The following is a 15,000-nucleotide window of genomic DNA, read 5'->3' as shown; positions in this document are numbered from 1 at the left end:
TGCTGGTGGCTGTCTGGAGGTTTTAAAATGAAAGCAATTTCAAAATTAAAGAGTTAAACACGAGTTGTACTGAGAGTTAACATATTCAAAATTGCCTTGGGAGATATTTTGCTAAATGCAAACTTTACAAGCAATTCCTTGACTAAAGGCTACTATTACTTGAAACTACAAGAGCTTAGTAGAAATTTAGAAATAATAAAACTAATTTTTTTTAACGTTAGGGTATGTGCTTGTGCTATGTTTATTTAAATTGATTGTATATTTAATGTACTTGTATTATAATATATATTGCTGCATACATATTTTTTTTACCACATTCATCAAGGTCCCTGCTAAACTAATGGTTTCTGACTGAAATGAATTAAAGGATCACGTATTTCAAGAGTATCTACAGGACCTGTATTGTTTCAGTCATTCATTTCAGTCAGAAACCATTAGTTTAGTGAAGTGACATTCACTTCACTGAATGTCACTTCACTAAACTAATGGTTTCTGACTGAAATGAATTAAAGGATCACGTATTTCAAGAGTATCTACAGGACCTGTATTGTTTATTTATTTTTATGTTCCTATACATTGCTTTATCAAATTAAGAATAGGAAACAACTATTTTAATCAGATATATCACACCACATTGCAACTGTACATTAATACACCATGATTTGTTTCTACATTCAGTCATCTTCGGTGAGTCTCCGGTCAGTAAAGTTCATCAGTCCCCATCATCCTCCACGCTCTTGTGTGAATGCACAATACCGTTTCCCTCCCGCTCGTGCTCAAGCCGGTCCACCGCTACGCTCTCAAACGCCCTCCTCATTAATGGGTTCTCCTCTAAGACCTCATTAAAGCTGTCCACGCTGAGCGAATAAAGTCTGCAGTATGTGTCCGCTCTGACGCTGGCTGTACGCCGTCCACGGGTCAGCAGACAGATCTCTAGAAAAGAACAAACAAATCAGCTCAAATCAGTTCTGTAGCAACCATATATTGTTGTTCATTGTGCTATTATCTACATTTCTGTTTTTAGTTTTGGTCTACTATACAATAGTATCTGTGTACTGTAGAAAGTTTTCATGAAGAAAATCAAACTCACCACCGAAGTAGCAGCCGTCATTCAGTTTCTTCTCTTTACTGTCATGAGTGATCACACTGACGCAGCCATGCTGGATGAAGTACATCTTACGACCGAGCGTCCCTTCACGGATGATCATATCACCCGGCTGAAAGACCTCAAAGCGCAACTTTGTGAGGAGCACTGTGACAAAGTGAGGATCCGCATTTGCAAAGAGTGGCATGTTAGCCACCAGTCCACGGCAGTTATAGTTGACAATCTCCTGCAGGTCAAACACACAGCACAGGATGGATTAGGAATACCAGTGTAATCTACCAATCCATCGAGCAGTTTAGTCACATGTTTAAGTTCTAAGTCAGCTAAGAAATGATTTAAGATTAAGGAGTAGATGGATAAGGACTTGTCATATTTAACGTAGACATGCTAAGGCCCCGTTCACACTAGTGTGTTTTAATTTTAAGATTTTTAGAATTAAAACGATCCGTGTTTACCCTGGTTTTTTTTAGCTGTGTTTCAGAAATGATCTCCGTCCTACACTGAAAACGCATGTCACGTGACCATTCATGCACATTGGGCATGCGCGTAAAAGTGTAAACAAGAAGTTGGTTGCTAGCAACTTGCAGGTTCAAAAATGAGCATGATGGCGAGGAAAAGCAAGGTCTTTGTGTAGATAGATGATGAGGTGGAACTGTTACTCAAAGTAACTAATGATTACAAGGTGGCTGGAAATGTCGATTGGGAGTCATGCCAAAACAAATACAGTGACACACTCGACAGAGACATTATACGGTTACACAGTCATCAAGGATACGCAGAGATCACGTGGGCAGCCATGCCATCATTTTTGAAAGTCTCCGTTTTGGTCCATTTACACTGAAACGTAACCCTGGAGTTTTCAAATTAAAATGGAGTCAGCAGCATTTTCGAACATGGAAAACGCCGGAGTAGTGTAAATGATAGGCATAACAGTTATGCATTTTAAAAGGAAAACGCACTAGTAAACAAGGCCTAAGACATAACAAAAAGAACTGTATTTGAGAAATAAAACCTTTTTGTAACTTTTTACATTAACCCACATGGTTTACTAGGGATGATTTTAGATCAACTACTTTACCTACCTCTTGGTCGTGTAAATTTATTTTATTTTATTGTAATACTTTCAGTATTTTTTTTCCAAATATATATTTCCAAAATGTATAATGCGATATTTGCATGCGATAAATACTTTTTTTATAATTATTTACTATATACATTTATATAAATTAGGGCTTGCACAATTGAACATTTCAGTCAACTTGTCTGGACAAATGTTTACCTTATGTAAATAATAGTTTGTGTTAACTTATAACTTATATAATATATATTTATTTATTTATTTATTTTATTTTGCTATTATTAAATGAAATATGAATTTATTAATTGTCCAAACAAAAAAACTGACATTTTGTGACTGACTATTCCCTACCGTAGATGTCGACCTATATCAAAATGATCAAATCAAATAAGAAAAGTCATTTCTGAGGGGAAGCAAGTGATCTGACCAAAACATGAGAGAAAGAAGAAATATAGGAGAAACCTCTTTTAGTGGGTCATTAAGTTCTTCAAGGATATTTTCTTCGTCAAATATCTTGCCCTGGAAGCGGTGCTCATAATAATCGTGGATCCTCTGCCTCATGTCAGCCGGCAGCTTGTGAAAGGACATGTACTGTTCCACCTGTTTGTACTGTAACAAGCCAAACAAACAAAACTGTGACAAAAGGGAAAGAAAGCAATGTCTCGTAAATGTTTTACTGAGCAATAAGTACCTTCTCTTGATACTGCCGATGGGAAGAATCCAAGGACTGGATCAGGTTGGTGGCATTCCCCAAGAACATGGCATAGCAGGTGGCCCCAATGATCATGCTGATCATCGTGAGCCAGACGTCAGTTGGTCCCTCAGGTGCCTGAGCACCGTATCCAATACACAGCATATGGCTCATGGACATAAAAAGGGCATAGGAGTATTGGACATCCCAAGTGGCATTCTGACAGAGAAAGACATATTGCAAATTTAAAGCAAGTGTAAATGTTTAACATTTTCTTTAGGTAGCAGAAGTGCTTCTTCTGTTTGTTTACAAACTAGTTAATGAACAGAAAACACTACACTTCCCAAGATCCTCAAACATACCACCATGTTGTTTTTGGCGACCCAGCAGTTTGGCGGGAAATCTTGCAACATGGGCACCATGAACTGCATGCAGCCATCCCAGTGACACAGCAGCAGCATCATTCCAATCAGATTCACTATGCGAACTACTGCGCTTGCAAGGTCATAGGTCATATGGAAGATCTGCAAAAAAAGAAAAAAAGATGGTTGTGGTTATGAGGGTGCAGTCTTGTTTACTGTTTGGCGAATTTTGACAGGTGAAATCCAGTCATTTCATTTGATTTGTTAAGTTGTGATGTACTGAATACTGTTTCTGGGTCCAAGCCTCTATTCGTTTCAACTGTACAATCTCAACAGCCATTTATGAGCACTGTTTATCCATTTTACACATTTTAAGTTAAGCCCCACTGAAGTGGCTTGAAACGCTTAACATTATTCAATGTCATTTCCACTGAAACAGTAAGTTAGGGCAGGACATATTGACCTGTTTTGTTTTTTTAAATAACCAATAGTGTTCAGTTTTTCTTACCCTCAACATTGCGGTTTACGATATCTAACTTTTGTCATTTGTTTGATCTTTTGCATTGTATTTCAGCATGATGTCATCAAAATCATTGATCTGCATTGGGGTATATAAGAAACTGTAAGTTTTGAATGCTTTATCTTGTAATTATGAGATTTATCAATGTTTCAGAGCTTATTTATATTCTTAAGGCTAACATATTCATACTAAAAATAACTAAAACGTCACCGTGTACACAACAGTTTTATTGACACATGAAAGAAGAATCACTGTCTGGCCATCTGAGACGTTGATTTAGAGAGAAATGGCATTATAGGACATTGTAACGGAGTATATGAAGTATATGAATTGTGAGGAAAAATGCACAATGCTCAACTACTCAATGCTCAATACGGTTTATTACTTACTGTCAACTTAATTTAAAGGTTGGCAATGTCAAAATGCAACATATATTACAGTGTACAGAACTTCATAAGTAGGGTGGGGTATTTTTAGAAATTTTCTGGTTCGGCTTCTGGTTTCATTTAAATGAACTGTTTTTTACTATTTTACCTTCACTGAATGTAGCGTTACTGGAAGGTAGTAAGTAATGTTGAGTAATGCCAGTCCATCAATCATAAAGTCCCTATTTTACAAATCATAATGCAGTCAGGAGATGGTGTGATGCAATGAGTGGTTTCCACATTTTTAAACATTTAAAATGCATTAAAATAAATATTTTCTATCACTTTGTTTATCACTCTTGAAATGACCTGTACACTAAATAATCTAACCCTCTTACTTGCATAACAATAGCAGTCTATTTATTTAGTGGTCCAAGTTGAAGCCAGTATGTATATTAATGACAATATGGGACAAATATAATGCAATTTAGTGGCGGCAGGTGCAGCGCGCTGCCATTAGATGTACAGTCAGACAAAACGATGTGCAGTTATCAAAGGCGCGAGTGCACATACAGTCGTGGGAAACAATGTGTACGGCAATTAAAGACGGGACAGCGCAACGAGTTTGTGGATGCGCGTCATTGGAATCAATGTTCTCAGTAATTAAAGAGGCAGGGAGGCGTGTCTGTTATTCGGTTCTTGACATCCTTTACGAAAAACACAGAATATTCAGAACACCGGCGCAAGGCTGCTCACAGCGCTTGGTCACGTGTTGCACCAGAACCGTTTTCAGAACCGAAACTTAGAAATTGCTCACGGTTCCGGTTCTTTTTAAAGAACAAAACTGGTTCTGAATAAGAACCGGTTTTTGGTTCCCATCCCTAACTGTCATAGTGCATTTTAATGCTTTCCTCAGACAAAAGTCACATTTTCTGCAACTATATTTAATTCTTTGCTTTTCTACTCTCGATATCCTCTACCCTTTTCTCTTCCTGTCCTGTTTTGCTCACCTCTTCCCACTGATGAATGTAACGTATAAGTCTGGACAAGCGCAGCAATCTGAGCAGACTGAGGATCTTGGTGAAGCGTACGATGCGCAAAGCCCTGGCAGTGCGGTACACCTCTGCCGACTCAAGTCGCGCCTCTAGATCCACCACCAGGAAGATGTAGTCCACTGGAATGGAGGAGATGAAATCCACCAGAAACCAGCCTCGCAGGTAACGCCGACTGATCACTTGTGGGTCCAGAATGATTTGGGAGTTATCACCTTCCATAATGCCAGTACGAAAGTTGAGGACGAGGTCAGCCAGGAAGAGGGTGTCGGAGGCCACATTGAAGGTGATCCACGGAAGCGTATTCTGGTCCTCAAAGAAGGTGATGCCCCAGGGCAGAATGACGAGGTTGCCCATCATCAGGCACAGCATCACAAAGTCCCAATAGAACCTGTGTGTGAAGATGCATGATGTAAGGAACAGAGGATGGATTGTGGAGTGCTGTATGTACATTAAAATTCATATCTACAACCAACCATGTCATTCAAATTAAAGAATTCACCAATTAATATAATATAATAATTTTTATTAAAAAAATAAAATAGAGTACTAAAAGTATTGTACACTGACTGACAGACAGACAGACAGACAGACATCTAAACATCTAAACATCTAAAGAACTGCAGGCTAAAGAACATCTGGCATAAAACCAACACAGCATTTCATAAAAAGAAGATCATACCAACAGTCAAACATGGTGGTGGTAGTGTGGTGGTCTGGGGTTGCTTGATGACTTGCTTTAATTGATGGAACAATGAATTCTGCTCTATATCAGAAAATTCTGATTAGAATGTAGAAGTAGAATGTCCAGTTTGTGACCTCAAGCTCAAGCACACTTGGGTTATGCAGCAGGACAATGATCCCCAACACAACAGCAAGTCCATCTCAAGAATGGCTCAGGAAAAACTAAATGAAGGTTTTGGAGTGGCCAAGTCAAAGTCGGGGCTTCAGTCCGATTGAGATGCTGTGGCATGACCACTGATCTATATAACTGGATCGCTCATCGCGTTCTAAACTGCCAACAGACAGTGAAGCCACCGGAAGTGTTCGATCCGCCATCTTACTAATCCCTACCAACAGAGAGCACCATTGAGTTACATTCAAACCGCTGTCCTAAAATAACTCTATTTGAAGCAAATCAGTCAAAAGGGATTAGTTTTTATGTTATGTGTATGTAAATTCATCTTTACTTCAGATGTTATCTGCAGTGTTTAAGGTCTTTTGGGGCAGTATAAGCGATATATTCAAATCATTTAGGTGGGTGTGTCTGCTGCGCACTAACTACACAGGTAACTGATCCAACACAAAATATTTCTTTATGAACATAATTTTTCAGGAATTGTTAATCATAAACGTATTATTATCAGAAATGTATCTGAATATATTACAATGGATAATACAGTTATGTTGTTAATATTGCTCTATAAATGAAAAGCTTAACTTACTATCTGGGAAATAAAGCTTTATGTCTTTAAATCCATACTTTATATAGTCAGTTATTTCTCTGAATACATTTTCAGAAAGAGCACTTTGTCGTTTGTTTTATATGTTGAGGTCATGTCTGTCTGATGTTTATCATGTTCATGATGTTCGCTACTGTAATGAATGTAGCTTTTTAATAAGTAGGGGAAATTCGCGACCTTTAAAAAAATAACCGTTTACATGCCTAGGGTGTTTGCATTGTAATAATGTACAGAAATACTTCAGATTTATAAATGCTGACTTAGGTGACGTTTTCTAGTTAAAATCATACAGTTTCCTATTAATTCAATAAAACGTTTACGCACACTAGGGATTACCAATATGGCAGCGCTGCGGCTTCACTCCAGTTCTATATTATAGATCAGTGGGCATGACCTTAAAAAAATCCATTCATGCTCAGAAACATTGTGGGAAGTCGTGGCCTAGTGTGGGTTGTGGGTTCGAGTCTCTGGCTGGAAAAACCATGACTTAGATGCCCTTGAGCAAGGCACCGAACCCCCGACTGCTCCCCAGGCGCCGCAGCATAAATGGCTGCCCACTGCTCTGGGTGTGTGTTAACGGTGTGTGTGTGTGTGTGTGTGTGTTCACTGCTGTGTGTGTGCACTTTGGATGGGTTAAATGCAGAGCACGAATGTCACGTCACTTTCACAAAACCCTCCAATGTGGTTGAATTGAATCAATTATGCAAAGAAGAGTGTGCCAAAATTCCTTCACAGCAATGTGAAAGACTCATTGCCAGTTATCACAAATGCTTGACTGCCGTTGTTCCTGCAAAGGGTGGCACAACCAATTATTAGATTTAGGGGGCAACTTTTGACATAGTGCCAGGCAGGTTTGGACAGCTTTTCTCCCGTAAAAGATTTAATCATTATTTCAAAACTGCATTTTGTATTTACTCGGGTTATCTTTGTGTTATATTCAAATTTGTTTGATGATCTTAATCTTTTCAGTGTTTGTTTGATGATCTTAATCTTTTCAGTGCGACAAATATACAAAAAAAAATGTAAAAACCAGGAAGGGGCTAAAACCTTTTCAGGGCACTGTGTATGCGTATATATATAAATTAATAAAATAGAAATATAAGAAAATTTATATCAGTCACTCATTCATCTGTAATTCATCCAAACACTAATATTTTTTTTTAACTTTAACTTAAACATTTTATTTATCTTTAAATATTTATTTATATTATTTTGATATACCTCTAAATCAAATAACACAAGTTACAAAAAAATGTGGAGAAAAATTCAATGCAGTATTTCCTTGTGGTTCAAAGATCCAGGCTGATAACCTAAAGGTCAGCGGTTTGAACCCGTCTTTCAGGGTGCTATAGGGTGACTGTCCCTGTAACTTAATAAGCCGTCTACCTATGGCAATATCACGTGTTTCGTGGAAATAAATTCAACCAGCCCCAGACGTTTGCCGATAAATAAAAGATTTTCTGAGAAACAAATATGTGACTCTGTAAAGCACACCTGGCAATCTATTACACATGAATTCATAATGGACATACATTTTGATTCAAAAGTTCAAGCACATTAATTAGTATCAATAAGTATCTACGACCTTGATTAAACAGGTTAATTACGTCAATTACACGTGTTGCAAAACATTCCTCTCCATGTTAATTACTAAAGTGGTAATGGAGAGTCGTAAACGTACTGTACCGTATGCGACTGTTTAAACTGGATATGCAGCCTTTTACGCACTAACGTACATGTGCGCAGTGGTTTGAAGTTTCCATCTGTGCTCAGATTTTCCAAAGCAGTGCCAGTCACCTGGAATGAATGGGTATTTTGAATACACTTTCTTATGATATATATCATATGGTTGGCATTTGATGTAAGAATGAAAGCAAGAGGTTGTATTATCAGTATCAGACATTTCCAGTGATGACAACGACTGACCTGAGCTCTAGGTAAATTTGAGCACTTTAATATGAAAGTTACGAACTCTATGATATTTCTTGTCACAACCCTAGTAAAAAATATTTATACCAAAATATATTTGAAATACATTCAATTCATGCTAAGTATACTACAAATACCTTTACATATTCATGTACTTAATAAACATTTAGTATACTAAACTGGTATACTTAAAGTCCTTCAAATCCTCATCGATAGTGATATTAAAACACATCTAGGCTTAATATTAAGAAATGTGCATTATGCAGTAATCCAAGTAGTAAATTAGTAATCCAAACAAAGTTTCATTATAATTGTGTAATTGTATAAATGTCAGTAAATATGTTGAACTGTACTTTGTATGAAATAAATGTATTTTAAATATATTATTTTTTTACTAGGGAATCTGTAGCTAAAATCTACTGACAGCCTTTGTGAATGGATAAAATAAAAGAAAATAAAAATTCTGTGAATGATTAATTAAATTTAATTTCAACCATCTTAACCATTAGCCATCCTCATATACTCAAATCAGCTGACCACTCATTAGCTAAATAAAAAGTATTGGTGGTGATTCAAGTTGATGACCTTTTTACCTTCACCATAATTTCCGTTAAATTTTTTTTTAAATAAGAAGTTCTGAAAAAACTTACAATAATAATTGTTATAATAATTTCTTTGTAAATGATTCTCTACATTTACTACATTTAAATTATTCTCCATTATGTGCTTCATCATGTTTTCTATGAGAAACAAACAGTACTGTACACTGAACAGTGCTGTTATTGTTAACTAAAACTAAAAAGATCTGTAAAAAAAAATCTATTCACTGAAAATAAAACCCACAAAAAAAAAAACTTTATTTTGTGTTAAATAAGTAAGCAAGGCAAAATGTATAAATTGTATTTGGTTTTAAGTTGAAATACTAAAATTATTTAAACTGAAATTTTCCCCTGTTAAAAAAGTATAGAAATGTAAGTAAAAAAAGTGTTGAATGTTATCTGGAGTTAAAGTAATTAAGAACCGTGTTACCAGCACCTGGCCAGGAAATGTAAGAATCAATTGATCTGTGTTGATAAAATGGTAACAGTAACTGGCTCATGGGTTTGTTTTACTGCATCTAAAACGAAGACTCTGACACATTAAACAAACTATGGTAAAATAAGACATAAAACTGGTGATTCTATTGCCCAAAATTAATTAAAGATGGAAAAATGTTGGTTTTTAAACGTATTTTTCACTTTGAAACAGGTTTGGAGATTTTGAGTTCCTCTTACCCATCATGCCTTGCGTTCTAAAAACGCAATCCGTTTATCCCTTTACATTCTGCTGCTTTCTCTGTGCACGTGTTTCAGACAAAGAGCATCAACCTGACGCTCTGAAACCAAAGTGGGTCCTTCCATCCACAGACGCTGATACCCTTTCCAACTGGTAACTCTAGAAGGGAAAGCACTGTAACTGACCTGTGCTGCATTGTGCTGTTTACTGTGCTGATTGAGAGGTCTGTGCTTTAAAGACCTGATTTGTGGCGTTAAGTGCTTGTTGACATTGTAGGATTATTGAAAGCAATTTTTGTAAAAGTGACCTTTAATTGCAAGGTGTTTTTTACACTGAAGAAAGGGGTACTTGCTTTTTGAAATAAGTCACTTACTTAATGCTAGGCCCATCCTTAAATTTTTCATAAAAATCCTTCAATGCAAATCTATGAGTTTTTTCACCAGTTTTATTTTATCAGGAAAAAATCTTAAGTCTGGTGACTACAATCAACATGATCACACCATTCTTCAACATGTTACACAATCTGAGCACCGAAACATAACACTTACTCTTCACCCTAAGTACGTGCAAGACTAATAGTGAAGCACCACTAATAATGGTTAAAAGTACTAAATACTTTACATTACACTCTAAATGTAAAAAAGCACTCAAATAGATAAACTGATGGCCTTACTTATTAAAAATTATTTATGTATATAAAGTAAATGTTTTAGCTGAATTTCATGTCAAGTTGATGATTTAAGGTCTGTATCAAGTTCATAAAAAGTTATATGCAAATAATTAAATTATAAAATTATAAAAATTTACATTTACATTTTTCACAATTATGCGCTTCATTTTATGTTTACAATTTATATAGAGCAGTATTGTAATTATTAACTTAAACTAAAACACAAAAACATTAAAGAGGTCAAATGATGCTGCTAAAAAGAACATTATTTTGTGTATTTGGTGTAATGCAGGGGTAGGCAAGTTCGGTCCTAGAGAGCCGCAGTCCTGCCCAGTTCAGCTTCAACCCTGAAAAAAAAAACCCTCACCTGCCTGTACCTTAGTAATCCTGAATGGATTGATGAGCTAGTTCAGGTGTGTTTGATTAGGGTTGAAGCTGAACTCTGCAGGTTTGCGGCTTTCTAGGACTGAACTTGCCTACCCCTGGTGTAATGCAATGTGTTTATGCCGTTTAAGGTAAAAAAAAACAACAACATTATTTTCCATATAATGCACATTATTGTTTCTCCTCTATGCCCCGCCTTCTGAAACACATACATTTTTACAAAATTTATCATTCTGAAAAAGCGAGATGTGCTCTGATTGGCCAGCTATCCAATGCACCGTGATTGGCTGAATGCCTCAAGCATGTGACGGAAATGTTGTGCCCCTTAACATATGCCATATCTCAAGGCCAGTAGCACGAGACTCAATCCAGGATCTCTGCTCGTGCACATCCCATCATCGGTTCTCTTTTAGCAGTTCAGTCAATGTACTGTTAACTCGGGATATTGGTTTATTTCGCGTCAGAGGCAGCGCAAGGCCCGTTTATAAAGTGAATAACTTAAGTAATTTGTGGATTAGTGTGTACTGGAGATGCAAACTGTTTCAAACGATTCAGTTCGATTTGGTGAACTGGTTCGACCGGTTCACTAAGAAGATCAGGTTAAATAGAAAGATTCGTTCGCGATCCGGACATCACTACATGAGACAAAACCAATAAAACCCATTACAAATTAGGCATTAGTTGCATCCAGTTGGGACATAATTACTGAATTACTGATTATAATGACGTATACTTTATTTTTAAGCGTTGTGTTGCGTAACGCGGTGCTTAAACATAAAACCATATCTGCATTTGTGATCTGAGAAACAACAAACAAGCCTACTCTACACTGCTCAAAATTCACGTTTGAATCATCAATGGCAAATTATTTAAATATGAATAATGTATTAATAATATACTTACAGACTATGAATCAGAAGCACCAGACTGTCCTTGCAATGTTTGAACTGCCCCACTTTATAGAAACAGCAGTTGTGCCACAGATGCATTGCAGGCTACTGGTTCAGGAAACAGTTCTCATCCTCCATAAAATGCGCTGCACATGTCTGAATGTTTGGGTTGGACTGTTCTGGAACAGTTGAATACAACTTAACCACTGATTTCTAGTCGTGTCCTCTTTTGGAAAGCCAAACAAGTAGTTTTGCTTTCACAATGAAACACAGCGTCTCCGACATGGCAGCGGTGGCAACAGAGAGAATAAAAGTTGCGCCTTCTTTCTTTGTGTGAACATTTTGGCAGCGTTATGCAGATCTTCTCACATAGTGACGTAGAGATGTGAGGGCGTGTTAGAACAAGCCGTTTAAGGAGGGCGTGGTTGACTCTTAACTTTTATAAAGTATATCTCTTTGGATTTGAGACTTTAGTCTTTGAACTTTACAGATCTTCTTTATGCACCAAGAGCTTGTAACACTCCAAAGAGAAAAGAAAAATTGAAATCGCATCATATGACCCCTTTAAAAACGTTTACTTAAATGGAATTTAAAGAGAAAGATATCAAGATATAAAATACATGTATTTTTAGTAACTAATTTTCATTTTAGTTTAAGTTGAAATACTAAAATTACTTTAACTAAACAAACATTTTATATTTAAAAACTATTGAAAATTGACAAAAAAGAAAATTGAAAACAAATATTACGTGTACTAAAATAATAGTGGAAGAACAAAGTGTAACATGGAAACTCATAAGGCTCAAAAAAAAAAAAAATCTTATATATCTTAAAAAGCCACACGGCACCTCCAACAGTTGATACATAAGACAGGGTAACAATCAACTGATAATTTTAACAAACTCATCCTGACACCACAAGATAACAAGCTACTAAAGGTAACAGCTGAATAAACAGCAGCTGGGCAAAAAAAAATAGCAAACATAATTATGCACACCCCATGCATGATGGGGAGAGGGCAAATGGGTCAGAACCGCAAACCCATTTCTTCAGTAGCCTTCTTGACCTGAACAATTCAAAAATGACTCTTGCTTTTATTGCTTGTTTGACTCAGCATATTAAAAACAGCATCAATTTTGTTACCGTACTACCGTAATCAAGAACATTTGGTTATTTACTTGGTAAGTCTACTGCAGCATTCGCAACAACTCTACCCTTGTTTGACTTTCTGCCAAGTCATATTTTCCCTTTCCCCTGCATCACTCACCTGAAGTCACTGTATGGATGTATAATCCAAACCCCAAATGACTTGATCCGTTCCTGCTCGGCTGCAACACCCTTCGCACTCCCAAACATTCGCAGAGAAAACTTGTTGACCCCTGGCTGCAGGATGGAGCTGAACTGTCTCTGGAGAAATGTGGACTGGTCAGCGAAGACCCTTTCCTCTGATTCGGATGGCGGAGGGGCTCCAGCAGGCCCTGTTGACTCTCCCATGGCTTTGTCGGGGCAAGGCGGAGTAGATGTGGTCACAGTGGTGGTTGCTGTTGTGCCATCTAACCCTGCGGTCACCTCAAGGGATTTTGAGGTGGGACTGGCTCCTGAGTCTGTGCGTTCCTGGTGGTTCACAACAGACAGCAGCCTTCGGCTCACGTCCTCCCCAGCTCGCTCTCCTCGCAGTAAAGTCCTCGAAGAAGAACGCCAGTTGGTTAAGGAGAAGCTTCCTCTGGAGTGGAGCTTCGAGTCACCATTTGAAGCCGGAGGCTCTCCATCACCATCCATAATTCAGATCTGATGTTAATGCAGGTTCAGGTTGATGACTACTTTGGCAGGTGGAGTCTCAAGAAGACAGTGAGGACATGATGCTTTCCAAATCCAGAATCCTTTTGTATTTGGAAACCAAGATTTGTAGCTATACAAAACCTCAGGTTATCAATACGAATTGATTTAAACGTGATTTTAACACTTATTTCAGATGAATGAATTAGTTAACTTGTCTTTAAACACTCACAATGCAAACTTAACCTTCTTTTTAAACTCTTTCTTGAGTATATTAACACAAAGCATTAGGTCTCAACTAGCTTTTTTCATAAAAGCCCAAACATGTTACTGTATTTAGCCTACTGTACGTTTACCAGTACGTTACAAACGCACTCCCAAAACATCCGAGGAGAATCCAGACGTCTCTCTCTGCGTTAATTCATACGCCCTTGTAAAGCTCCTCCGGGAATAAGTGCATTTATTGTCAATATTATTTGCCGGTATCCACTTTCCACACATTTACCATCTCGCTCGCGCGCGTTCTCCTCAGAATAAGCGCGGGTTTTCTCGTCCTCAAATCACGCGGCAGTTATTAGGCTACATAAAGAACGGGATGAATCCCGCAGAGGTTTGAGTATAATCGGCTTCTTGGTGGCAGGCGCTGTCTTTATCTCCCTCTCTGCTGACACCTGCGTGTTATCTGTTCAACAAGCTGTCGGGATGAACAGGTAAGGGAGAGAGCGTCACACCTCAGCGGCTCGGCTGGGGAGGAAATGGGCGGGGCCAGCCTGTGCTAGAGGACACGGAGTACGCTGGAGGCTCACAGGTGTATTTACCTGAGGCTGCTGGGAGCTTTAGAAATACATTCTGCCTGTATGCAAATTGTTTTTAAAATGTAGTAGGCCGATTTGTTTTTTGTTTTTAAATTGTGTTTTCTAGCAGTACATTAATTTAATAATGTAGTATGTATTTATGTATGTATAAATATATTCATTTAAAATATATCATATAATTTAAACAATGTTTTTTTTTAATAAGATTTTGTATTACTATTTAAAAATGTAGTAGGCTATGTATGAGTGTATTTATAATACACAATGTTTTATTTTATTTTTAATTTAATTGATTTATGTATTTATTTAAAATATATTATACTTTTTGTAAAAAAATAAAATAAATTAAGGTTTTGCATTTTTTATTAGTGGTTTTTGTTGGTTTCCAAAATGTAATTCAAAACCCTCCTAAAAAAATAATAATAATTTTGTGAAATCTGTCCTCCAAATTAAATTTGATATTTATCCCAAAATAATTTTATATATATATAATTAAAATATATTTATATTCCAAAATAAATATAGGATAGTGCTAGTTGTTGGGACATTAAAAGGAAATTACACATTTATTCAGACCAAACAATTTTTCCATGAATGTCAGGTCAGAGCACATTTTTACTGGGGT

The 15,000-nt window shown here is 36.9% G+C and overlaps 1 protein-coding gene across 3 annotated transcripts; it reads right to left on the bottom strand.

Annotated features, from left to right (window-relative positions):
• Nucleotides 1-530: 530 nt before the first annotated feature.
• Nucleotides 531-14,228, bottom strand: LOC132145157 (potassium/sodium hyperpolarization-activated cyclic nucleotide-gated channel 2-like). 3 transcript variants are annotated; one of them, XM_059555940.1, is made up of 8 exons: nt 13,911-14,228; nt 13,052-13,664; nt 5,132-5,564; nt 3,237-3,398; nt 2,875-3,093; nt 2,646-2,792; nt 1,091-1,331; nt 531-933 (listed from the first exon to the last, which is right to left on the bottom strand). In XM_059555940.1, exons 2-8 carry the CDS (start codon nt 13,561-13,563, stop codon nt 713-715), a joined length of 1,935 nt encoding a protein of 644 aa, XP_059411923.1. In that variant the 5' UTR covers nt 13,564-13,664; nt 13,911-14,228; the 3' UTR covers nt 531-712. The 3 variants fall into 3 exon arrangements, with proteins under 3 accessions (XP_059411923.1, XP_059411921.1, XP_059411920.1); XM_059555938.1 differs by having other exon boundaries at nt 13,917-14,228; XM_059555937.1 differs by having other exon boundaries at nt 13,052-14,228.
• Between the last annotated feature and the right edge of the window lie 772 nt (nt 14,229-15,000).

This window comes from Carassius carassius, chromosome 8 (genome assembly GCF_963082965.1).
Source record: "Carassius carassius chromosome 8, fCarCar2.1, whole genome shotgun sequence".
Classification (NCBI taxonomy): domain Eukaryota; kingdom Metazoa; phylum Chordata; class Actinopteri; order Cypriniformes; family Cyprinidae; genus Carassius; species Carassius carassius.
Note: the sequence above shows the minus strand (reverse complement) of the source record. Positions and strands in the feature narration are given on the sequence as shown.

Excerpts from the sequence above, each read along its gene's own strand:
- LOC132145157 (XM_059555937.1), bottom strand. The coding sequence starts at position 13,563 with ATGGATGGTGATGGAGAGCCTCCGGCTTCAAATGGTGACTCGAAGCTC. Across the intron at positions 3,094-3,236 it reads TCGCCAAAAACAACATGGTG|AATGCCACTTGGGATGTCCA; the intron begins GTATGTTTGAGG and ends TTTCTCTGTCAG. Across the intron at positions 1,332-2,645 it reads TTAATGACCCACTAAAAGAG|GAGATTGTCAACTATAACTG; the intron begins GTTTCTCCTATA and ends TTTGACCTGCAG.